Raw genomic sequence first — 27093 nt, 5'->3', positions numbered from 1 at the left:
TAAAGCGTATGTAACCTGAAGCGTATGTAACCTGAGGTACCACTGTATATGCAAACTGGGCCCATGGTGTGTTTCCCCAAAGTCAATGATGCAGAATACATGTGAAGACATCATACAACATGATGGCAGCATCTCTATGTGGCATGGAGATGCTGTCTTAAGGCTAAAATCTTGAGTCTAAAATGCAGTACCACACGGTGCTTGCTGAGACGTTGCTCAGCTTCACCAGAGCCTAAAGCCTCCCATTCCACAGTGGCACATAAAAAGGCTAGATAAAAAGGTAAACGCAGGGACGCGGGTGGTGCTGCGGTCTAAACCACTGAGCCTCTTGGGCTTGCCGATCAGAAGGTCGCTGGTTTGGATCCCTGTGATGGGGTGAGCTCTCATTGCTCTGTCCCAGCTCCTGCCAACCTAGCAGTTCGAAAGCACGCCAGTGCAAGTTGATAGGTACTGCTGCTTCGGGAAGGCAAATGGCGTTTCTGTGCACTCTGATTTCTGTCTCAGTGTTCTGTTGGGCCAGAAGCGGTTTAGTCATGCTGGCCACATGACCAGGACAACTTTCTGTGGATAAACTCCAACTTCCCCAGCCTGAAAGTGAGATGAGCACCGCAATCCCATAGTTGGCTTTGACTGGACTTAACCGTCCAGGGGTCCTTTACCTTTTTCTTTTTATTTTAGTTAGATAAAACTCTTTGAAGGACCGCCTGCAAGCTGCATTACATGTTCTGAAACGGAAGTGAGGAACAGTCATAGGAATAACAGGGCACAACGTTCATTTACCTGATTGGAATGTGTAACGATCAGGGTCCTCTGTTCAGGGAAGTTGTGATAGAGATTAGAGATTATCTGCACTGCCACGTCAGTTTTGCCTGTACCAGGAGGCCCCACCACCTACAAAAAGAAAAGGAATTTCTCATTGGGGGACAAACTGCTGAGAAAGTATACATTAGGCAAGGACAGCGCTGTAAGTGGTTTTTTTAAAAAACAACAACACTACCCATAGGTAAGGAGTAAATACAAACATACATGTGAATGCATGTGAAGGTGAGAAGAAATAATTGGCAAGGGAATCCCAAGGACCCGAATGATAATTAAGTAGATTCTGGCCATCTGGGCATGGGCTGTATACATTATCATGTTGAAGACACATTTAAAGAGTTTAATGCAGGGGTGGCAAACAGCATACAGCCCACTGGCTGGATCCTGACCATCCCCAATGGGCCACCTGGACAGGTGGCTGGGCCATGCAAGCCCTGCTTTCAGCAGGCATTGGCAGAACTCCTTAATGTACCCAATAGCCAAAAACAATCAGGAGTATACTTTTAAAACTGCTGATTCTACATTTGTCTTTACTTGCCCCAAAGCTAGCATAATATGACAGGGTGTGGCTTAGGGAAAACAGCCTCCCAGGACAAATTTGGCCAGTAGGCTGGAGGTCCCCAACATCTGATTTAACGGTTCTATTGTGAACATGGCTCCCAGTACGTTTCCGAGCACAATTCAAAGTGTTGGTGCTGACCTTTAAAGCCCCAAATGGCCTCGGTCCAGTATATCTGAAGGAGCATCTCCACCCCCATTGTTCTGCCCGGACACTGAGGTCCAGCTCCAAGGGACTTCTGGCAGTTCCCTCACTGCAAGAAGCCAAGTTACAGGGAACCAGGCAGAGGGCCTTCTTGGTAGTGGCGCCCGCCCTGTAGAATGCCCTCCCACCAGATGTTAAAGAGAAAAACAACTACCAGACTTTTAGAAGACATCTGAAGGCAGCCCTGTTTAGAGAAGCTTTTAATGTTTAACAGACTATTGTATTTTAAAATTTTGTTGGAAGCTGCCCAGAGTGGCTGGGGAAACCCAGACTGATGGGCGGAGTATAGATATTATTATTATTATTATTATTATTATTATTATTATTATTATTATTATTTCCTGAATCTCCAAAAAGGGAAAACCTCATAGAAAAACCAAAGAGAGGAATTTGCTCCCATAAAAGCCATTAAAAATGCTTTTGATCTAATAAAACTATTACTCTGATTACTGAAACTGATATTGGCCTTGCCACATGGAACAAAAATTTCCAGTCAAAGGAAATGTTTTGGTCAGCGGGTAAAGCTTTATTTTTTATGAGAAAAAATCCATTTCCCCCCTCTCCTTCCCCACTTAAGCGTCTAGTGAAAAATACAAATCTACTCAATGTTAAGGAGCACACCAAGCTTTTGGCACCATTTAATTTTACACAGTGGGCAGAAGAAATAAGAGTTGCATGTACTTCAGAGGTTAGCCAATATTAAAAAACATAATTTGTTAATAAAAGAGGAAACATGTAATAATATGCATCATTACCATTGTCAATCCAGGTTGCATTCCTGCACGTATAGCTTCAATCTGTGTATGGGTAAATTGAATTGTATTGCTGAAAATTGAATTAAAGTAAATTCAGTTAATCCAGAGGATGAGACAATAAACTGAAGTTATATGAATTTATTCAATATAGTCTTCATGAATATTTTCCTTCATGTTATTTTTCTTTGCAGTCAAGGAGACCTGAACTTGCTTAAAGAAAATATGCTTTTTACATTATTTGGGTAGATGAAGGAATTCACAAATATCAAGAGAAATCAATTTCTGCCTTTAGGGCTGAGATAACACTACAGTACTCCAAGTCATTACATGACTGTTCTGAAACTATTAAGTGATGGTTCATCACGTGTAATTTAGATATTGCAAAGCCATTGACCAAAACAGCTAATTTGATCAACGTCAGAAGGCATATTTTATCACCGAGCTTGAAAGGACTAGATACTTACTGCTAAATGTCATTTTAACATGCATGACTCCATACAAAACAAAAATACACCAACAATATGTTGAGGAGCTGCTCACTCAACAATGCAACAATGATAAGAACATACTCTTTACCAACAAAACTGACTTAGGTGTATAAATATGATTTGCACATCTGAAGATCATTTTAATACTCTGTAAGCAGTACATTGTGATAACCCACTTGACAATTACCTCAAGAAAATGATTCTTCTCATTTGAATATATATATATTTATAAACTAAATAATGACATCTGAAACATATGGAAAGAACGACTTACAGAGAAAGCAAATCCAGACCTATAAACATGATTTCATGTTTTAAAAAACTGTTTCACTGACAGACATTTTGTAACGGAAATGCGCTCAACACTGATCCCTTTAGAAAGATGTACATGGATATTACCGTTTGGGTTGATTATATGGGTAAGGTCCTCTGTTGGGGATGACATGGGGCTCAACAATCAATGTTTTTGAGCCATCAGCTTTTTCTTCATCACACTCTTTCCGTTTCTTTCCTGCTTCACTTCTGACTGGAAATGTTATCCTATTGAGGGAAATCATTGTTCTTCAGCTTCATGTTATTTCTTACATGAGACTGTTCTTCCAATGAACTATTTTCTACCACAGACTAGCTAGCCCCGGTACCCTCAAACCTTGACCTTTATAACAAAATGAAGATGACAGCATGATGCAGGGAAGATTAAATCTGAGGTGACTGAAACCCATGAGAACACAGTATGGTGTGTGTGCTTTCCTTTTCTTAATTTAAGAGTTGTTGTTTTTTAGGAGAGAGACTAGATAAGGAGACCATTTGATATACAGGACAGCAATTGCTGCAGGCAATGGCAGGACAGGCATCAAGATATCAATAAAGTAGATTTCTAGAGCCATGAGACAAAGGCAAAAAAATAAAAACAGGCTACATACAATACATTAAAAATTGCAAAGAAGGAAATTGCTGTTAAACAGCATTCTTAAAATCATGAGGGAAGAGATGGAAGATGGAAGAAACACTGCTATACAGCGTTTCCCAAACTTGGGTCTCCAGCTGTTTTTGGACTAAAACTCACATCATCCCTAGCGAGCAGGATCAGTGGTCAGGGATGATGGGAACTGTAGTACAAAAATAGCGAGAGACCCAAGTTTTGGCAACGCTGTTGTAAAGCTACCAAAGTCAGGAAATCAGTCAAACAGAAGATGGCACCTTATGAATTAGCAGTGTGAAAGAGCCCTTCTGGAAAATTCTGTGTGGTTCCCCCACAGTGCAACACATGCAAATTCCACAGAAACGTAAGCTGTCCACCATTAGCATGCTTTTCTATGACAGGCATGCCCATGCATAAGAAAATGAGAATCAGATGGGAGCAGGCCTGACTTGGAATGAACATGAGCAGTATTTGAGCGGTGGTGTTTCTTAATTCACCTGAATGGAGGAATCTGCATTGCAGGGTCTTCAACTGTAACTTTAATGCTGTATCCAGGAAAGCTGGCTCTTAAGTGATCAATGGAGAGGAAAGTATCATTAAAATCCAGGGAGGCAATCTGATTCGGCATTTTTGAATAGTGAGCACTACTTGGGTCTCCATAACCAAGGATAATGTCATGTAACCAATCAGGAACCACACAGTCGGTGTTCATCAAATTCCTTATAGTCTCCAGAACAGCCTAAAATAAAACAGGACATGATTTAATGCCAGTTTTGTACTCTGGTTTCAAACAGATTTGCACTCAACTTCACGAGCTATTTCAGCCTTTCTGTTTCAGAGAAAATAAGTTTTCTTCCAATGACAGGTGTTTGGTCAGACTGAATCAGTAACTAGATTTTCAGCTGACGTCAGCCCACAAAGAGCTAGTTCAGCAAGACAAGAAGTATTTATGGACAGCCTCTAACAACCAAACTATCCCATTAGAATGAGCAGATTCAGTGCAGTTGACAAAAAATAAAATAAAATTATGATGCTGATCTTTATATCATCTGCAGGAACATTAGCCAGAAAAGGGACGTTGCTGTAAACATGAAATCACAACAAACATGCTATTCACTGCAGAGTGAATATTCTGTAACAGAGGTGGACAAAATAGATTATATTCTATCTTCTTCATCCTGCGCAGTACTGGTAGCTGAATTCTTCAGGGCATTCATGGCCAGGTTACAATGTAAAAACAGTGAGAAAACACAAGGTGTGGGGAATAAGACGCAGGAGGGGGCTTTTAAAGGATTGCTTATCTAACAAGCTTAAGTGCTGTTACCAATCAAGCCCCAATTTAACTTCAAGGTTAATCCACATAAAATAGTTCTATTAAACCAATTCTGCCCCTCCTCAATCAAAGAGTCAGACATAATAATAAACTATGGTTTATTGTTATGAGAATGAGCCTAGGAGAGCTTTATGTTTGGCCATGCCCCCTTGTCCTCCAGTGGCTCCATGAGGAGACTGGAAGCTGTTTGCTTAACCTCACTTTAGCATCCTACGCTGCCATTAAGAAGCAGAGGTTCTCCTGTTAATTAGAGCTTAATTGGACTAAAGTACAGGCACGTGCTAGAAGAGCTGAGATCACAAATTGCGGAACAGAACCAACTGCAAGGTCGTTAAGGTTTGAATTTGAGAGAAGACTTCGTTCAGTGCAAAAGACGGTGGGGGGCCGTGGAGCCTACAGTTTGGTTTCCTCTCTATATTTATGATTTGGCAGCCCTCTCCTGAATGTTAGTTCAAATTATACTTGTACAAGTGAGGATGGAAGAAATTGAATTAAAAATATGGATTATAACATCAAATGGAACTGTGTGTGTAAAGAAGAGAAAAAGGAAGAGAAACTCAAGAGCTGATTCTTTCCCATCCTTTATTATCTATGAAGTGAACTGAATAACGCTAAAGGACTTGGAATTTAATTTAATTGGAAGGATAATTGGCCATATATATCCAGCTGGAAGGATGAAAGGAGTCTGTGTGCTGCCAAGGAACTGATAAAGGTTTCTTATTGAGACATCTGTAGTTTGACAGACCACACTTCCTTCCAGGCTGAGGGCGGGGGAGGGGGAATGGTGACAACAGTTTATTTACTGGGACAGAGCGACTTTTGCAGCTATTGTTAAAAGTTCTTGGTGCAAAACAACAAAGCATGGGATGGAGTGATGGAGAAACTTCTGGAATAACAATGGGATATCAGCTCTGCCCAAGACATGATGGATAACAGCAACAATCAGGAGAAAGACATAACATCTTATAAGGACAGGAAGAAACATCACAGCCAGAATAATTGCTATATACAGGAAAGAACAATGATAAGGTTTGAGTCCCTCATTTTATGTTTTATAAATCACTTAATGTGTCAACACAAATAATTTATTAATATTGCAGTTGTTGTATAAGGGATTATTATGATGACTGGTATGTAACTGAAACTAGTAAGATTTTGGAATGCAGAAATAAAGAAAACTAGAAAGCCATCAAATCTAGCACACAGGGGGCCACTTTAATTAAATTATATTAATTGGTATTTGAATGATTGGTATTAATAATTGTATTATAAATTTGCATTGTTATAATGAGGTTCTTATTGGGATGTAATTGAAAACTACTTAAAATATTCTACAAAATAATAATAATAAAGGTTGCGAAATTCAAATCCTAATCAAAACAGACTACTTTGTCACTTTCACCCGGATCTGATTCACGGAGAAACCATTCCAGAAAGAGCAGCTTTAGGGCACAGCTGTGCAAAGGAAGTAATGTCTGAGCAGGATGTTCATAAAATACAGCAGCTGCTTCCTGGCAGAGACATACATGAGGGCAATGGCAGAGGGAAAAATGTGTCAGTGCAACCACATGAGTCACCACCAGAAAACAGTGGCTTTATTGGTGGAGACACCAGGTTAGTCAAAGCAGCCCCAAGGCCATTCAGTGCTCCATGTGGAACAATATATACAAACGTGGCCTGCAGTATTATTACCATGTTATGAAATACAAGATAAATAATGAATACTCTTTTAAAAATGTGTGTAGATGGCTGCACAGAAGTTAATGGACTATGCTGAAATGGTTAAAATGACTGGAAGAGTCAGAAATAAGGAAGACCAAAATTTTAATAAGGAATGGGGAAAATTTATAACAGGCTTCCTCAACCTCAGCCCTCCAGATGTTTTTGGCCTACAACTCCCATGATCCCTAGCAAGCAGGACCAGTGGTCAGGGATGCTGGGAATTGTAGTCTCAAAACATCTGGAGGGCCTAGGTTGAGGAAGCATGACTTAGAACTTATCTTAAAGACCACTGTAAACAGTTAAGATCGTTAGTAGGACTGGAATAGCACTGGTAGTTTAAGGTTGATTCTGAACATAATGGAAGAAGTAAAGGGTTTGGATTATCATAAAAGATGAAGGAGGAACTGATTAATAATAGGACCCACACAGGGGAGGATGGAAGTCCAGGAGATTCCTTGGAGTCTTGTTTTTATGATCTATGTTTGATATATCTCTGTAAAATTTTAAGTTGAAAATTCAAATAAATAAATTTAAAAAAATAAAAATGTGTGTACATACTCTTTAAAAAATCCATTTACCTGCTTGACATCAGCTAGCATCCCTCCTTCCCTGGTGACAGTCCCTGCTCAGCACGACGTGAGTAGCCTCTTTGAGGAAGGGGTCTTCTTATACCATGCAGAGCTCTGAAGCAGGCAAAAGCAATGCAAACTGCTTCTGCCTGCTCCAAAACTCAACAAGAAGTCCTCTTCCACCCAACTGCATGGAGATTGGCCTGCTCTAAAGTCCAATATGCTAGGAAACCCCCTCAGTCTGAAGTCTCCTGCATATGGCAGAAGTCAGTAAGTGATCCCAGACTGCAGCCGTCTAGTAAGCAGAGTCAAAATTTGTGGCCTCCTATGAATTATTTTTTACCCTATAATATTCTGGAAATGTCTCTTTAGATATGTACAGAATGGCACTGTTCTATCTAATAAACAATAGTTTGGGATCTTCATACTTAAACACAGCTTAGTTCCCTGTCTCCCTTCCTAACTGGATTAAGTTGTGAAATTTCTCTTAAAACAAAATATGTGGCCTCGCATCTGAAGGATGGCTCCTTTACTTAATCCTCTGCATTGAGGTTATTTACTAGTTCTAATGTGTAAGTGAAGAGCAGGACATAAAAAATAATGTCCACCTGATCTCTTGCTGATCAACATACTGTTAAGCTTGATCCTGAAGTCAAGACCGGTGCCAGGTTTGTCAGGGCACTTGGCACCTTCAGGGTGGGCATCTCTCCTCTTACCGTGGATGTGACTAGTATGTGTGCCCTGGCAGGGCTTTGTTGATGCTTTCACCTTTGCTACAGCAGTGACAGTGGCAGCCAAGGGTAGCAGCAAAAACAGCAAAAAGAAAAGCAGTCAGTCTAGCCAGCCAGCATTACTGCTGGCGCTTGCCATTTCCTCACAATACTTCTGGAGCCCCGAGGCCATATCACTCCTAAGGAACGCCAATGAGGTATTGTGGGGAAATAAAAAATGGCAGCTGCTAGCATCAGCCACATCTGTCTGGGCTCCAGCCAACATTTTGGATCAGTGATGGGTTGCTCCTAAAGGCCTGGGCCATCGGGAAATGCTCAACTCTGGATGACAGCCTTGCAAGTAGTAAGACACAAAAATTGTCCTGGGCATTAGAAACATAGGAAGCTGTCTTACACCACATCAGGTCACTTGTCCATCTAACTCAGTATTGTATACTAGCAGACAGCAGCTCTCCAGAGTTTAGGACAGAAGTCCTTCCCAGTAACCTTGATCTCCAAATCGTTTCAGACTTAGACGCCCTTTATCTCATAAAGACCTCGGTGAAATTTGAAAGCTTCCAGGCTCTTACATGTACAGATCCAAATATATCACCTTATCTTTTCCGAGACTAAATGCAACTGTGCTGCCAATTATAAACTAATTAACATTGGCCGAGTACATGTAAAGGTACTCGGCACAAAAGGAGATTTCAGGTAAGTCAAAGCAACCAGGATTCTAAAAATTGCAGCAATAATTGCAAAGGACTCCTTCCTCTTTCTAGAAAGTCCAATCCATTTTTGAAAAGCACTAGGCATTAATCTTCGTTTCACCAATTCAGGACAATTGGCAACTCCAACAGTAAAACAGGTTATCTGCTCAGCTGATAAAACTCTTTTAAGTGCCGTAGCAGATGGACATCACCTCATGATCAGACAGGAAGAGCGGAGTTTTGCATGGATTTGCATAATACCTGATCTCGCCAATCGATGAAGCAGCAGCTGTATTTATGACACACAAGGTTATTTGAGGTGATCGGTTAAAAATGGCAACATTCCGTCTTTGAAAAATGTATTTATTCAACAGATGACTAGTATAAAGGGAAACAAACTCCAAAATACTAATATTTCTTTGATGTAGTGGCCACAAGCAATAAAAGGCAAGAGGGCAGACCTACCATGGCGAAGTGCCGACTGTCATATTTAGCTATCGCTTTATGTTTGTGCTTCTACAGCTGTCATGTTTGCTTAATTTAGGAGACTACATAAGATTTTTGCATCTTTCTCCCTACAGGCTCAGCAGAGAAATCAAGCTGTCTGCTATCTGCTTGACACACTACCAACATTTGTCATTAGTGAGAATGACTTACCTTATTTTCTGTTATGTGAGCAAGGAGGCATAGAGCAGATAGGGATAACCTATCCTCCGGGATAGAGCAATCCCAAGAAGCAGGCTGAGCCTCATCAATTGGTTTAACTTTTAACATGAGAAAAATGTGAAATTAAAGAGACACTGCCAAATCATTTCTGTATTATCTGGTTGTCTGACTGTCCTTTGCTTGCAAATAACCTTTTAAAAACTTTGAAGGCAAAACTTTTGTTTTCAGCAGAACACTGAGCAGTCTTTTCAGCATTTGATGCAGATTTAAACTGTTTCACTCAGGGGGGAAACCCCTAATACCAGCATGCTCTGGTGGCATATTCTTAATTTAGCCATTACTACATTATAGCTTATAAAGCAGAATCACATTGCTTGCAATTCTGAAAGCCGACGCACTAACCACCTTTTGTCCAAATTTAATGTTGTTTTGATAATAAGGTGACCTATGCTGTGGATTCTATCTGAAACTTGGTGAGTCGAAGATCCAATAGATTCATTTGGAAATTTAGCTCTTTAGGTGCATGAAGTTTCACCATGAATGGGTTTAAGATTTAAGACAAACAATTAAACAGTGGGAGGAGGAGGACCACACAATTTTTAATGGACATATGGCCCACATTGACACAAGTTCCAAAAAATACTCTGCTTTCAACATTTATTTTTAAACAGAAAATTGCACCGTGACTTACTTTAAAGTTGTTTTCTTTTGGCTTTCTCCTCATTATTATGTTAAATGTCTCATAGACATCTTCTCTTCCACTTTGGATGGTATTGGTCATGTCCTGTTGATACTGATTGGGATCCAAGAACACTCTAAACGTTCTGGAATCACCTTTAAGTCTTGGTTTCGGTTCTGGTCCTGTTTGCATTGAAAGGCAAATAAAGTTCCAAGTTGTTGAAAGATAAACTAAACAGAAAATGCCTTGCAAAACAACTACTACTACTACTTTTGAGTAATCTGTTCACACCATGGCCAATCCTCTCCAACTGATTCCAACTTTCCTTGCCCCTTTCTCCTCTCCTTGCCCCTGCCTAACAAGACTGTCCCTTCCTGGCTCACATCTGGTGATCCATTCTGCCAAGAACAGGTGACTGGCATTGGGACTATTTAGGTCAGCTCTACATACCAGCCAGTGTCACTGAATGGATCAGGTCAACCAGCTCTGTTCCTACCATCTCTAGAATAAGCACTGCTACAGCCTGGCAAGAACTGGCATATTCAGGGTTTCTGAGCTTGCCATCCTAGGCAGGCTGCTACAGGGAGGGAAACATTTACCATCTTAGAGCCACAATCACATACATGCTGTTAGCGGGGAAATTATGCCTACCATTAAGTGCAATGTAGATTTCACCTTCATATTTCAACTAAATATATTCAGTTGTTCTTTATTTATTACCCATCCCTTAACCAGCTAGTCACAGTTACAATGATTTAAAATTCAAAATTTAAAGCAGTTGAATCCGATTACAAATCACAAGAATAGGCTAGGCTCTGCAAACAGATATCTCAGACATCTTTGCCAGGGACAGAGAGGTGTGTCTTCAGCACTCACCAAAGCTTTATAGTGAAGAAGACAAGTGCACCTCTGTGGGGAGGGAGCTTGATAAATTATATGCCACAGCAAATGCCCTCCTCCCAAACTTCTGAGGCAGCTGGAACTACCAAGAGGGCCTCCTCTGCTGATCTTAATAGTCAGGAGGGTCTGCAGGGAAGGAGACGGTGTTCCAGATATCATCGACATACCTTCTTCAATGACGCGCCCCTTATCATCCAGCATTCCCTGGATTTCGCATCCTCTCACATATACCAGGCCTGTCTGCTCAACAAATGGCTGCCTTCTGTCAAACTTTGTACCATAAGGCTGTGTGGGTCGGACAGTAATTAAAAAGCAAACATCGTGCTTGCGCAGACCTAAATGGGGGAAAAATGTCAGTGTGTTCTGATCATTTGCAGGTGTAGTGGGTATTTTATGCTGTAGCTTCATAAAGTTGGTCCCCCACATGGCTCAGATCCAGAGCTTGTAACAATTAGAAGCTGTGTAATCAGTGTAGTGGGTCCAAGCCTGGGGAACCCCCTACCAATTGAGATTAGACAGCCACCCTCCTTGCTAAAGTTCAGAGATATGATCAATACTGTCTTGTTTCAGCAGGCCATTTAAAGTAGTGTTTGGTTTTAGGATACATTTTTACTGTTTTATTGTCCCATTTTCTGTGTATTGCTTTTATGTACACAGGTTAGAAATGTAAATAATTAGGTGGTATATAAATGTCTTGAATAAATGAACGATTTAGGTCAGTGAAAAGCAAAAGGGAGATTGTACAGAAATAGTTTTCGAAGGACATGCATATAGTTAAGCCAGTAGCAGCTTTATCTCTGTCCCCTGTGCTATCATTAATATGTGATTATCTTATTCATATACATTTGTAGACCTTTTCCAAGTCTAAGATCTTCACTAGGAATGTAGGAACATAGGAAGAGAAGCTTATCTGAGGCTTGAAGCCAGGATCCCAATCCAAACAAATGTTTTAAAAATATAAAAATTCACAATACTTTAGTGCATGTTAGTGCAGGCTCTGCATTTTGAATCGGGACATGCAACCAAAAGGATTACACAATCCCATCATATTTTAAACACGTCTGTTGCTGAATTTCTGAACTAACCGTCAGTGTCCCCCCAGAGCATGAATAGTTGTTCCTATGCATCTTGCCAAAAAGGTCAATCCAAGTATAATCCCCCAAGCAGCAAAGCATTGCCTTGAGATAATACACTAGGGAACACAGAGAAGACTGTAGTGGCATGCAAGTCCTGACAACACACAGAAACCCCGTCAGAGAAATGTTCATTTCAATAAAGTCAGAATCTTTCTCACCTTTCATATCTATTACCCAAGTAGACTTAGCAGGATCAGACTATTTACTGATGCCCATTGATTTACAGAACTGCAGCTCTAAGTAATATTCCCATTTTAAATGACTGGCATTTTGTAGATATAGGAAAACGGGTGGATGGTGACACAGAATGAATATTGCATATTGTTACAACAGTTCCAGATCAGTCTCACAAAGGGGGTCATAGGTTTCTGAGTCAGAATATAAGGCTCACACCCAAAAATCTCTCAGAGGAATTAGCTATCCCCATACCAACCTTTAATCACTCCTGTCATAGAACGGCTAAACCAATAAAAGAATGCTTTCTTCCCCCTTTCAAAAATATGGAACTAGGAAGAACTGGTGATCCCAAACTATGTGCTACTGAGAGCACTAGCATTCTTCCTTTAAGCAGCAGGACTTAATAGGGAAAAGATACATTTTAAACCCAACAAGCATACAAACACTTAACATTCACCCCAAATAACCGGGGATGCGACGTCACACTGCTGTAGCTACACACATATACATACCTTCCCATTCATCTTTGATGTTGTCTCTAACATTCAAGTTAATTGTGACATCCGCTCGGACTCTCATGGGCCAGTTTTCTCCAATGTTGGGCTTTGCCACCTCTATGACTGTGAAAGAGACAATGGGCTGTGCCATTCGAGCCCACCCACCAAAGACAACGCCTCCATATTCAGACTGCCTGAAGAGCAAGATCAAAACAAGAGACTTTTGCATTCAGATCTCTAACACACACCAAAGCTAATGAAATCATTTCAAATATATACAAAATTATACCACTGGAAGGGACCAAGGGACCGCCAATCCTACAGCTGGGAATAACCAACCCAAGGTACGGCATCACTTCCTGCAATTTATCCAGGAAATTCAGCCCAAAGGAAATTGTTCGCTGTTAGCAAATAATCTGTCCAGACCCTGTTTGAGATTATAACTCACCCTAGGGAATGCCAACACCTTTCTAATGGCCCCAGAAAAACCAAGGTAGGGAAGGAGTAGAGAAATCACACACAGAGGAAAGTTTTTCTTGATCCAACAACTTCAAGGTTATAGTTGCATCCATTACCATGGTTTCATCCTACTGACACTATCCTCAATGTCCTGCCTGATTTCATAAGTAGACTCTAGGCGGAAGAGGTTGAAATTTCTCAGGAGGTAGTCATGGAGAGTAAGAAACTGTAGATTCAATTTTGGGAGGGCAAGGCAGCCTAAGGAAAGAAAAAGGGGAGAGGAGGAATGGTTTGTTTGTTTGTTTGTCACATCAGACTTGTTCAGCCATTAGCTTTATGCAATTACAATCACATGGAGCAGGGCCACACTTCATTAAAGGGCACTTGTGTAGAGGGGAACCTACTCTACACAAGGTTTCCTTTTCAGACCGCCCCCCCCCCAATCAAAAATTATATAGCTAGCAGGAACTGGTTGGTTAAGCCCCATGCTGTTTTTCTGCATCAGTATGGGAACTTGGGGAAGCCATCTCTCTATACAATATTTGCACTAGTCCATCACTGTGCAGCCCCCACTGGAGAGTTTTTTAGCACTACATCACAATCCTGGATTTGTATAAAGACATTTGTATAAACCTCCTATGGGAGGTTTTAGAATGCATCATCACAACTATTCCAATCACATCAACTGCACCAATCCATGATTAGGCAGAGCGGCAGACCAGAAATATTTAAAATTTAAGCATTTTCCAGAAAACATACCTTCACCAGAATAGTACTCAGTTGGGACTATATTTTCATCCCAAATAATCTTCTCGGTGGGATACAGAGGCATTTGATTGAGCTGTTGAATTTGAGAAATTCGACATTCATGCCGGGACACCTAGAAAAGACACAAACATCTTGTCATGTGCCCTAAACAAAATTACAAATATTTATAGAAGGATACTCAAGAAGACTGAAAAGACTATTTCTCACCAACTGGTTTAAGAGGTAAATTGCAAATAAAAAGTTAACCTTTTTATTTTATGCTGAACATGCAAGTTTCGTTCACGTGACATAAGCCAAACAAAAAACAAGTGTGGACAATCCTAAATGAGCATCGGGCTTGCACAATCCTGTCCCATCCCCTCCTCTGATGCAACCAGGAAGACACTCTTCATCAGAATTTAGTCTCACTTTTAAAGGATCCTGGCTCAGCTTTACAGTCAAACCAGCGATCATGGTTTAAAACATACTCTGTAACTTCAAATCATGGATTATGAGGCTGGCTTGCTAAACTATCCAGTTTGTTTTAAACTAGAAACCCCAGTGACGCCCTCCTCCACGCCGCACAAGGGGAGAGCATATCAGACCGTCACTTTGCTTGGGTTTGCTCAGCTTCATCCATACAGCACCAAATCATGTTTTAGTAATATCTGGCCACATTGTCAGTATTTAGCTCTGAATACATTTTTATAAGTTTGTTGAAGGCGCTCCTATTTGTTGTTTTGTTTGGTTTTCCATTTTCGCCAGGACACGCAACAAAATGAAAATTTGTGCCTGATCACCACACTCATAAAAAAACACCCTGTTGGCGGGCGAGGAACCTTTGGCCCTCCAGATATTGCTGAACTACAACTCCCATCACTCCTGGACATTGGCCATGCTTGTGGGGCTCATACAAGTTGTACTTCAGCACCATCTGGAGGGAAAAGTTCCCCCTCTCTGCTGTAGGTTCATGAATTGTTTTACCTTGATGCAGGCATTCCCTCTTCTCTCTTAATTTTGGATCCAACAATGGTTAGCATTACATGTGCATTAGGTTGTTTGCTAACCATGGTTATTGAAAATGTTAGGACACATACAACCCAGTTTAGAGAGATTTGAAACTGAAAGGAGGGTGATGTCTATGGGCTAGGAGACTGTGTGAGAAGCACGGAAGTCTACAACGCATTCTCAGTTGTCTAACTATGGTTAGGCAGTTGGGCAATGTGACATTTGCACCAGGCTACACACACATTCTCCTGCCAACCACCAGTTCGAAAGCACGTCAAAGTGCAAGTAGATAAATAGGTACCACTCTGGCGGGAAGGTAAACGGCGTTTCCATGCACTGCTCTGGTTTGCCAGAAGTGGCTCAGTCATGCTGGCCACATGACCCAGAAGCTGTACGCCGGCTCCCTCGGCCAATAAAGCGAGATGAGCGCCGCAACCCCAGAGTTGGCCACGACTGGACCTAATGGTCAGGGGTCCCTTTACCTTACCCACACATTTTACAACCTAAGTCCCAAAACTTGTGGAATATAAAAAACCCCAGATACATTGCTATACGCGACTGCCAGCACCCAGTTATGTAAGTCTAAAAAGTTGTGATGTATTTGGGACATTCACAGAATTAACAAAAGCCTATCTAAGCTGCATATTACATATTTGGAGGAGGGGAAGAGGAAGGGAGTCCTGAATAACAATTTTAAAATGTATTTCTTCCCCAGCAGTCCACTGGTCGGCTGAAAGACTACACAGCTTTGAATACAGTTTTGAACAGAGCCTCAGAGCACATGGCACACGTCCAGCGACGCATTAGCAACATTGCAGAGAGCTTGAACCACCACCCAACACAAGTAAATCTTCATGGCATCACACAATAGTTAGCAGCGTGACCTCGTTGTGACACAAAATGCAAAGTTCAAACCAGACATGTTAGGATGTTGCCTCCATCTGTTTGTGAGTCTCTTGAGAGACACATGAATAAATAAATGTAACTGCAAATTAAAGTTCAGTAGCGCTAGCTGAGTGGGCAACTAAAACAGAATGTAAAGACCTGAAAATACACAAGCACTGCTGGAATAATGTTGACAAATTAGGAACTGTGATGAGCACAACTTCACTGAACAATTTTTCCCAAGCAAGTGCATTTTTAAAAACTCACAAGATTGATATTTAAGATGCTTGGGTAAGATCATATAGTAATGAATACCCTTCATACTAAAAAGGTCTTAATGACCATTCAGTTAGAAGGAAGAATTTATTAAATAGCTTAAATATCCATGCTATGCCACAAATATAAATCTTTAATGCAGTGTTTCTCAAACTTGGGTCTCCAGCTGTTTTTGGACTACAACTCCCATCATCCCCAGCTAGCAAGCAGGGCCAGTGGTCAGGGATAATGGGAACTGTAGTACAAAAAAACAGCGAGAGACCCAAGTTTGAGAAACACTGCCTTAATGTGTCAACTAAAGCCCCATTCACTCCAACAGTGCCCAACTCTTGACCATGAGGTTATGACTCCTTTAATAATGTCAGAAAAAAATCCTTGCTAAATGGAAGATTTTTGAGGGGTAAAGCTGGGGGGGGGGGGAATTGAAGGAACAGAGTCAGTTAAAATTTAAAAATGGTCTATAGGAATTAAGTTTCACCCCCCCAATCGCTGCTCTACATTTATGTTTTCCCCCCAATTACTACATTTTAATAAATGTGAACACAACACAGCAAAGTTAGGCATAAATCTTAACCTAGGAGGCCTATGCATGCCTATACCCAGTGCTTTTTTTCTAAAAAAATGTTTAGGGATACTCTCATTTTCCTACTCATATTGAAATACTGCCCCTCAATGAGGCCAAACTTAGATTCACAAAATGCACTGCCTATACCCAACCCTATTTCAGCTAACTAATTCTTTTTAGTCACATTTGAAATCTACCATGATAAAAAGAAGCTGTCACCTTTCTCCTTTCAGGTCCTAATACATACCGTATTTTTCCCCCTATAGGACGCACTTTCCCCCCTCCAAAAATGAAGGGGAAATGTGTGTGCGTTCTATGGGGCGAATGCAGGCTTTCGCTGAAGCCTGGAGAGCGAGAGGGGTCGGTGCGCACCGACCCCTCTCGCTCTCCAGACTTCGCGCAGCTCTCCACAAGGCGTGGGAGCCCGGCGCCAGGCGTCCTATAGGGCGAAAAATACGGTAACTTATTGAAACTTTGAATTCATGTACTCTTGACAATTCTTTGTGCTATTAGCAGGATGTGAAAACACAGTGCATAGGGTTTGGAGTGCACCCCAGGGATTTGCAGCCCGACCCAGACTATTACTGAGTCTCTGGTCAGAATTTGAGGTAACCCAAGGGCAGAAGGGGGGGGGGGGAATCCCGGCCTACCCTCTAATGCCTAGATAAAGAATCATGGTGTCTTATTCAGCATCATAGATATCATTGTACAGAAGGAAAACAGTTTGACCCAGCAAAGACAGACATAAGGCTGTTTACCAGCAGCTCGAGCAGAAACTCTTTGTCATAGCTTGTATTTTCCTCTTCAGGTAGGGCTGGCAATAAGCAGAGATAGGATGCCACCTGGTGGAGTGTTTCTGGACTGAAGAAAAAAGAATAAAGCAAAAGTCACATAGCGCTTGAGCTTAATAAATGGAGCTGTTTGCTTTGAATTTCTGTCAGGGTCCTCCCCCAAAAAAGTACAATAACTATTTGTGTGGCCTACTGACCAAGATTTTGATCTAGGCCATTCTGCATTTTATCTAACACTCTTTGCTCTTAGGCAAGGAACCTAACACTGAAAGGATTCTTGACAGATATCATTATTCATATTTTTCTAATTAAAAAAACAACCTACAATCAGACAAATTCAACAACTTCTTTTGACATATGAAACCCTCAAACAGTGGTGTTAAGGCTGTAAACCAGATAGCCTTTACACATATACTAAGAGACATTGCCTTTCAGAAGCTGCCTTTGCTCTCCCTCCCTTCACCCCTCTTAAAACTCGGTTGGGGAGTTATTATTTGGATAAAGTAAACAAGAGCTCACTCATGATTCTCTGAATCATAGTTTTAAATTTATCTACTGCTTGGTTACTACAGGTGGCCACAATTTCTATTTAGGCAAACATTTCAGGGTTTATTTAGGCAAAACATTTACTAGAATAACCAAGCTGTGGTGTGTTGTTGTTGTTAAAGGGGGCTTCCAATTCTAACTGTTGCTCAAACAATCAGCAACTCACTGTGAACTTGTGGGATTTCCTACTTCCCGCACCAAATCATTCACACCCAGAAGAAGCAAATGATGAGAATAAAATAAATTAAAATGTAACTTACCTTAGAGGCCCAAAAAGTTTTATGAGGGAGTCCCGTGTGTCTACAGCAGATACATTTGAGAGGGCAAAATTGTAGAGTTCTGGAAAATGTGCAAAAGCAGCTCTCTAGAATCCAACAAAGAACCAGGATGAGAAATCAAATGCTATCTTTACTCGGCAACGTGACTTATGCAACACTCTGCAATTTAACAGGCCAAGTACAAACCCCCACAAACAGCGTAAGGCTAGCTCACAGCAAGGACTACTAGATTTTTTTTTGGGGGGGGACATTGTTAGTGGATCTGAGTTCACACATGAGAACTGTGTCACACTTCTGTAAGCAACAAAGCCGTCCCATTAGCACAAGGACTTCCACCTGCACAACAAGACTTCGTCCGTCCCCCCCCCTACTTTCTGTGTGTGACTCCCAAATCTGCTTTAGCGGGCTGGGGGAATCCCCAGAACAGACTTGGGGAAGAGGCATGCAGGAAGTGGAGAGGATATCCCAATATATAGGCATGAATGGGGCAACTTTGTTGGATGCAACTCAATGATGTCCATTTTTTTCTGAATACTGGTTAGGATAGGGTGGTTGATAAGAAAACAGTCGGAACAAAAAAGACACGGCAGCTATTTTAATTCTAACAGAAGCTGCAAATATTACAAGGGAGGGGGGCCAAACATTTCAAACCCTACTGTATCTGTATGTATAGACTGCCTGCTATGTTAACATGAAGCTTAATGCAAACATCAGGAGAGGGACAGCACACCACGCTGTGGGAGTTGGGGAATACCAGCATGATTCAAATTCCCCCCTGCCTGGACGGATTGGCTATCTGCACAGGGCTTTGGCAGCTGACTTTCAGTACTATCCACTTACTAAACCAAGGACATGCCCCCAAACATCAAAGTTTCCTGAATGATCACTTATTTACCAACAGTACTTTATTCATATTAAGAACAGACATATCCACCCATGAAACCAGGCCTACAAATGAGGTGGGTTTATTTTAAATCTGTTGTCACCCCTTTTCTGACAAGCAATCTTACACCTATGGCAAAGCCTTCAGTTACACCGGAGGCCGTTAAATACCTGGAGGGAAGTAATTCTGTCATAGTGAATAGTAGTCATCTCATTCTCTGTCAATGCATTTCCAGTCTGGTCATTAATTTCAAAACCAGTGTAGAATTTGAGCATGTCTAGAAGCTGAAACAAAATGGTGACAAATTAGATATACAGAAAAGCAGGGTCTTCAACCACCACATGGGGCCCAATACTATATAGTCGAGGGATATTTCATTTTATTTCCAAAATGTAAAACAAACAAAACAAGTTGTATCATTTCATTGCTTAGAGAAGGCAATTTCTTTTTTCAGTCCATTACAAGCCAGCTGTAAGAGAACATAGTGAAGAAAAGCTGGACCCTTGCTCCTCATGTTTTCTCTCACCCTTCCATTATTACTCTCCCACTACCAAAGGGGAAGTAAAGGATGTATTATCACGTCCATAATATGCACACACCTCATGAGTGAGCTGACATCTAACATTAGTCATACATACAGTAAACATTTGTTTAAATGTATTCTGACATTACACTTCTGTGTGTGTTAGATGAGGCCCAGCAGGCCAGATTGTTATCTGTTCCCACCCCTGCGAGGCAACCCTGACCTGACAACATTAAAGCGCAAGAAGATGGACAGGTGGGTTGCCATTTGCCCCTGCCAAAGTCCCTTGCACAGTGCTTCCCAATTGTTCAAAAGGAGGCTGGTTGTCAGGCACTGAAAGTGTAGCATGAGGGGCTTTGCCGGCCCAACGCTCATAGAGCTGGCAAAGCTGTTTTGTGCAGGAATCAGCTGCACAATCAAATTCTCCAAAAGGAACTCAGTGATGCAGCTGATGGGCGGTGGGGGAACTCGGTTGCACAGCTGATCCAGCCGCATCTCTACCTGCTCCTTATGATCTCAGGTGTGGGCAGGTGGTCATGGTTTGAGGAAGATGGCCTTGCAGTTTGGCCCCTAGTCTAGGTGCAGTTTCCTAAAGCTCATCCATACTTTTAAAATTGGCTTTTTAAAAAACCCAAATATAAGCAGGCTTAACAAAATTGCTTCAGCCATAGTTGCTCTCCATCTAGTGCCCCCCCCCCAAGTCAGCAATGTTTAGCCATTGTAGTTGCACTATGCTGCCTTCCTGTATTACATGCTTCTCATTAAGCAACACAACAGGGGCCAACAGCAAGCAGTGGTTGCCAACCACCACTTTCCAGCTGCGATGCTGTAATTTTTTTGGGTAATAATGTAGTGTTGCCTTGGCTAGCAAGGATTTTGAGGTGCTGGAAGAAGTGCTCTGCAAAATCAAAGCGAGTCGTACCTGGCAGAAAAGATGACCCTCCTTGCCCCTTTTGGCTAGGCTGGATAAGTAACAATGCACAACGAGGTGGGAATCATCAAGTATCGTGTTAAACCAGCGTCGTGTTGGAAGTAGGGCCTATAATAATAATAAAATAAACAAGCACATATATGTCAACATTTGGGAGGCTGTTAGTAACTAGAAAACTCATTAGAATTCAGTGCTTTCGAAAAAAAGGTGGTAGTGGTAGTGATTAGGTGTCATGAGGTCCTTGCAATATCCATTTTGATAGTAGTATCTGTGCAATGCCCACAGGGCTTGCCCAATGGGCTAATTTAAACAAAGATCAGAAACAAAACAAAACCAAAAACAGAGAAGTCCCATTGAACTCAATGGGATTTACTCCTGAGCAGCCATGTGAAGAATTAAGCCCTTTCCTTCTCATTTAAACAACAATTTCTAAATTCTTCATTAATAAAAGATTACAAAAATGTTTCTTTTCTTTAAAAATCCTCCTAAAATATCTCCTTGTCAGATGTCAAAAACTGCAGCAGAAACTGGGGGTCAATAGACTATTGCAATACAGCTATTTTGATCATTACAGCTCCATACTACAGAAATACATAAAATAAGAAATGCAAAATACCTTATATAGCCATAACTGTCAAAAGGTTATAGACAGACAGAGCACAGTTAATGGCAATGAGAAGCCTGAACTGATTAAAAAAAGGGGGGGTTATATTCATTGCCAATAAAAAAATGAACTGGTGGGAGCACATGGCTCACTTCCACCAAAGTCATGCTAATCGCTGAAATGCTCTGGCAGTTTAGCCTCAATCACAATATAGATGTAACTGAATACAAAACCCTGAACGCCCTGGGGGAAGAAAAGGGATCTTAAGCATAGGTAAAGACACTCTGTTCAGATGGGACAAGCTACAGGAGAACAAATGTGATGGCTTTTTATAGCCGATTTCTGGTTTGCCAGTTCCAATCAGCACAACAGGCTTCAGAAACTATCTGAACTCCTTTAACTCTCCTGTAATGCCCTTAGCGCAGAATGAACCTACATGAAATGTTCTGATGCTTGGCATTTTGGCTACGATCCAGCAGCATCCCAGCTGAATATCTTGCATACCCTCTCTCTGGGGCCAGAATCCTGTTCAGAGTGGATAGGCTCAATGAAACCAACCATGTCCCTCCTTGGAAACATTTGAGTTTTTAGCAGAGCAAACAAATATGAGAACATTATCACATTTCTATTGAAGATTAAAGCTGTGGAGCTTCGTAGCTAACTGCATCCAGAGTGGGTGACACAGCCACACTTTTTTACAGAGTCTCTCCTGCTGAAATAATTTTACACATTTTAAAATAAAACAAAGGCAGTCGTATGTGATATAATTCCTGTCAGTTACCGATGCATGAACTAGTTTGCTATTCAAAAAGGAAATTTTCAGGAAATCCAGAAGAATGCTGCTAGGCATTTTAAAAAATAATAACAATGATTTTGAAAGCCTTGCTAGGACCTTCTCACAATATAGATACCATAGGAAGGCTGCTTCAAGTCAGCGTGTAGATAAACCTGAGCTATACAGACCGATGATCTGATTCAGTGTAAGATTTGATTCAGCGTAAGAGGACTTCCTATGCTCTATGTGCGAGTTAAACATACTTCAGTCAGCTGCTTCAACACTAGGACTAACACAGCACATATTTTAGTTATTCAAGAGGCTTAGATGCTACAGTAGATCACTATATTTATCCCGTATTTGGCATACCTCTAGATCTATCATGAGTTCAATGAATCTTTCACAGTAATGCACTTTATCCATAGAGAGAGGACCTAGAAGTAAATACAGGTAATTAAAAAGGTAATCCTGGAACTGATGTATAATGCATCCAAATCAATTTTTGCTGATGCTTAAGAGTTATTTCAAGACCCTTGGTTCTAGGCAAAGATGGCCAAACAATTTCTATTTTTGTGCCCCAACTGCAGTCCAGTTTGGCAAGGAAAATGCATTTTTTTCCTTCCTCTGGCACATCAGGGACTGCCACAACTATTTTTTATTTTACTTTTTTCATTGAATTTGTATACCGCTCTTCATCCACAGATCTCAGGATGATTCATAGCATAAAAATAAAAGATAAAACCACAAAATACATAATAAAAACAGAAGAAAGCAAAAACCACCCCTCCCACACATTTAAAAGGATATAGGGTGTTGGTCAGCCAAAGGCCTGGCTGAAGAGGAATGTTTTTGCCTGATGCCTAAAGGTGTCTCCAGCTGTTTCTGGACTACAGCTACCATCATGCCTAGCTAGCAGGACCAGTGGTCAGGGATGATGGGAACTGTAGTACAAAAGCTGCTTGAGACCCAAGTTTGGAAGGTCCTGGTATATAATGGCGCCAGGCAAACCTCCCTGGAGAGAGCATTCCACAAATGGGGAGCCTGAAGCTGAACAGAGCACCTTAAGGCAATGGTAACCAATGTTCCAACTGACCTGGTATTTCTAGAAGGGAAGGTCAGACAGGGTGAGAGTATGCAAGGTTGGGAGCAGGTATCTGAAGGTGCACAAACCACCTTCAGGCGACAGCTTCCAACACTTTTCCCACATGATTTTCACGCTGTGAAGCCGAAAGGCTGGGCAGGCAGTGAAGAGGTTTCTTAGGGCTCCTCAGCCAAAGAGGTCCCTGGCATTCTCCTACCTTACTTCCAACTCAAAAGCTTAGGAGGTGGCAGCGGCCACAAAAAAGAAGAGTTATTATTCCCTGTATAAGCAGAAAATATTCAGGCCAAGTTTGTCTATTCTAAAAATAAACCCTCAGTGGAGAGATATCCTTGAGGTGTTGGGTCTTTCAGCAGTGAGAGAAATCCTGGTGGATATTAAAAAATAATCACCAAATAATATTTAACGAGAAGCCAAGTATGTTTAAAGTAGAGAGCTAATTTGCAGTTGGGCAAGCACAGACTCTTAAGTTATGCATGAATAAGACTTGCCATTACTTCAAACTTACAATGCGATGCTGAATCTGAAAGTAGTTTTCTGAGAATTTACAAGTGACCTATTCATTTGAAGAACTGAAGCTAGTTTTAAAAAAGACAGTTCCCTTTCGATATTTAGCAAATCTGTTTGACTGCTTTTCAACTGAATCACTTCAAAAGTAAAGTCACTACGTCAGTCTAGCAAATTTTACACAGTGAAACAAGAACAAAAACTCCCCATAAAAGGGTTCAGAGAAATCGCCCTTTGTTTTGCATCAGAGAAACAAAGTCGTGTAACGAGGATAATTTTTCAAATAATGTGTTCTACAGAATAGAACTCCTGTGTATTTAATAGTATGGTGATTTTGCTCCCATTCTGGAGCGCGCGCTCAAGGCAGGAATGTACTTGCATGCCCTCCCTCCAAGATACTATAAGCTGCAATAGGCTGAAACAGGACAAATCACATTTTCATCTGGGATGCCTAAATTTGGGCAAAGGGCAAGGTAAAAGAGAAGAGGGTCTCTTGCATAAGCCCATACACTTACAATTTGCTCTACATACCTGAAATGGGTATTGATTTTAATACAGAGATGAATTTCTGGATCAGTTGCGAAAGGAATCTTCTTTCTTGAAATGCCCTAAAAAACAACAAGACATGATTCCATATCCTGCTTATGAACTTCCCAGATGGATCTGGTTGACCATGGCGGGAAGCAGAACGTTAGACTAGATAAGCTTCTGTTCTGACCCAGCAAGGCTCATCTTATGTTCTCACATAAGCAATTGTCTTACTGCATGTCTTTCAACCTGGCTTACTTGGGAAAGGTTCCTGGTCAGTCTATTTAATGTGTCTGTACTGGATGAATAAACCAAATATGCCAGTATAATATGCAGGAACATATTGTGGTACAGCTGCACTGTATCACATCCACTATCCACTACACCCAGATGGCAAGCAGATGTGGGGTCTTAGTCAGCCCAACTCCTGTTTTCCCCAAGCAGCATGAGGTACAAATGGGCCTTTGCCAAAACAGCTTTTCTTCACAGACAGCAAATTACAATCCCCACACATGATTTTTTAAAAGCAATACTATTAAACTTACTGTGCCCGAGTATTTTCATCCATTTTCTCATCATTCTTCTTGATCAAATGCCAAAATTTTCTAAGCTTTGATGTCTTTTTCAATTCGAGTGCCAGACGAGCCTAAAAGGGTGAGACGATGAATTCTTAATAGTATGATGAGCTAGATCTCTAGTATATCCATCCATCTAATTTGGGTGCCCCAAAGGTAATTTCAAAACCCCAAACTGAACAAGAACTTATGCTTGCCCATTGTAAAGGCAGAAGGTTTTAAAAGTCTCCAAAACCGCTGATTAAAATAGCAATAAATCTCTGACAGCAGAAGCTGTCATGCAAAGGTTCATTAGAATGCAGCAGAATTGGTCCAGTGAACCTCCATGTCCACATGATGCTTCAAAGGTTCCCTGCATTCTTTATGAAACACTTACAGGCTGCAGTCCCATCCACATGGGCAGGGAGATAAGCTGCTGGACTTGCCCTCTGATCAAATCTACTTCCTGTTGCAAGAAACAGAACAGGCTATTAGTATGGTTGTGAGGCTTGGATTCAAAACGACAGTTGCACAAATGGAAGGCACTTCTAGTTGCACAAGGAGGAAGGGGTGTTCCCAACTTTTGACAATTCCCTTCCCACTACAGCCTCAACATGCCACCTCCCATGCTCTACTGGGAGGACCCCCAAACCCTCCAGAATGGCTTTTGGAAGGGTGCAGTGGTAAGTCAGGAAAGCTCTATTCCATGAGGAAAGGGGAATAAATAATCTACAGCCGGCCAATATCGCTAGTATTCCATCAAACCAAACACGGCCCGTGAGCCACGAATCATGGCTTGTCAGTTCTCCAAAAGCAGGAAAAAGAAGAAAAATCCCAGCTAAGGTACTTTGTTTGGTGGGTCATTTTTTTTGCAGATCTGATGTTAAGGGGTTATCATCTGGTTCTATAGAATTTTCCATGCATGGAGTGGCTTCCGAGTCATAACCCCCCTACTCTGGAGAGGACCAGGCTATATAAAGCCTCTACAAAGCCAAATGCTAACCAAAAGGAAAACTTAACTGTCCATTTGAAGAATCATATATACTAAGAGCAAACAAAAATGCAGAGTTCTATCGGCTATGTAGCCCAATGTGGCTACTGAGAAAGAAAACATCTGTGTGGAAGGTGGGGAAGAGGGAGGCTGGAATAGCCTGAAAGAGGACAAGACTAGCAGGAACACTGATCAAAAGTTACTCTGCAATAAAACACTTTCATGCAAGTCCCACTACTAAATCCTAGGGCTTAGCTACTGAATATTTGCCCAGTGAAAAAGGTTTTGGAACACCTGCAGAACCTGCTCAAACCTAGGCACTGATTTATCCTTAAGAGAAATACAATCTCTAGTTGAGGAGCAGGCATTGGGAATGGCTCTAAATGGATCTTTGGAATCCTAGCGTAATAAATGCCACTTAAGAGGTCTCCTTCAGAAGAAAACTGTGACAACTGAATGTGGAGAGGCACAGCATGCTAACAAGAGGAGGCTGCTCTGAGTAGACAGGACTATGGACACTACTGCCGTATTTGCCAACGCACCATAAATGACAACAACGATAAATCTCTGAAGAATAAAGCTTACCAGACTGTTGAAGCAGTGGTCAAGGAAGAGCAGGAGTATGGTCTGCTCCTGCAGAGAGAACTCGCTGTCACTCTCAGCCAAGGAAGCATCCAGCACACGTTTGAAAAAGAATGGAAAGTGCTCTGGCTTCTTTTTGAATGTCTAAGGGGAACATAAAAGTCGGCAGTGAGCTCACATGGAGCATCTTTTTCATATTTCTATGCTGAGTGGATGCATAGTGGGGGATTGCACTCACTGGACATGACAACTGTAAGCTGTTGGCAAGCACAGACTGGCCATTTGCTCATAGGTTTACTGCTGGAACTAGCTATGTAGTAGGAATCGTAGCATGGTAGCATTTGTGCTTCACAGTAAGCAATTTGGTGATGAACACCAACAGAACAGCTGTATCTTTGAACAATGCAAAAGACAATGAGTGATATTCAATATTAGTTATACTCAGAGTAGATCCACTGAAATCAATGGACTAAAATTATTTAGGTCCTTTAATGGGTTTCCTTTTATTAAATACTGGATATCATGAAGTGACTACATTGCTGAAGAGTGTTAAGGGATAGAAGCAGGAGTCAGACCAATCACTTCTATATTCTTGAGGAGAAATAGTTGGGCAGTACCCAAATACAATACCCACACAACATCTTTTTTCTGAATAAGAACAACATCTTTTTTTCTGAATGTACAAAGGATGACAATGGGGGCAAACTAGCAAATA

The 27093-nt window shown here is 41.3% G+C and overlaps 1 protein-coding gene across 1 annotated transcript in view; it reads right to left on the bottom strand.

Annotated features, from left to right (window-relative positions):
- AQR (aquarius intron-binding spliceosomal factor) overlaps positions 1-27093 on the bottom strand; it is a 55961-nt gene that overhangs the window by 21518 nt on the left and 7350 nt on the right. Inside the window, exons 6-23 of the mRNA XM_083610681.1 lie at positions 26382-26522; positions 25203-25271; positions 24797-24897; positions 24255-24331; positions 22487-22551; positions 20730-20846; positions 19455-19568; positions 18384-18487; positions 17545-17647; positions 14065-14185; positions 13422-13563; positions 12862-13040; positions 11204-11371; positions 10149-10318; positions 4245-4486; positions 3225-3365; positions 2338-2407; positions 781-891 (exon numbers count right to left, since the gene is read on the bottom strand). Of these exons, the coding sequence (XP_083466807.1) occupies positions 781-891; positions 2338-2407; positions 3225-3365; positions 4245-4486; positions 10149-10318; positions 11204-11371; positions 12862-13040; positions 13422-13563; positions 14065-14185; positions 17545-17647; positions 18384-18487; positions 19455-19568; positions 20730-20846; positions 22487-22551; positions 24255-24331; positions 24797-24897; positions 25203-25271; positions 26382-26522 (2235 nt within the window). The remainder of the gene's footprint in view (positions 1-780; positions 892-2337; positions 2408-3224; positions 3366-4244; positions 4487-10148; positions 10319-11203; positions 11372-12861; positions 13041-13421; positions 13564-14064; positions 14186-17544; positions 17648-18383; positions 18488-19454; positions 19569-20729; positions 20847-22486; positions 22552-24254; positions 24332-24796; positions 24898-25202; positions 25272-26381; positions 26523-27093) is intronic.

Source organism: Podarcis filfolensis (assembly GCF_964270895.1).
Source record: "Podarcis filfolensis genome assembly, chromosome: 1".
NCBI classification, from domain to species: Eukaryota; Metazoa; Chordata; class Lepidosauria; order Squamata; family Lacertidae; genus Podarcis; species Podarcis filfolensis.
This window is presented reverse-complemented; position numbering and strand designations above follow the sequence as displayed.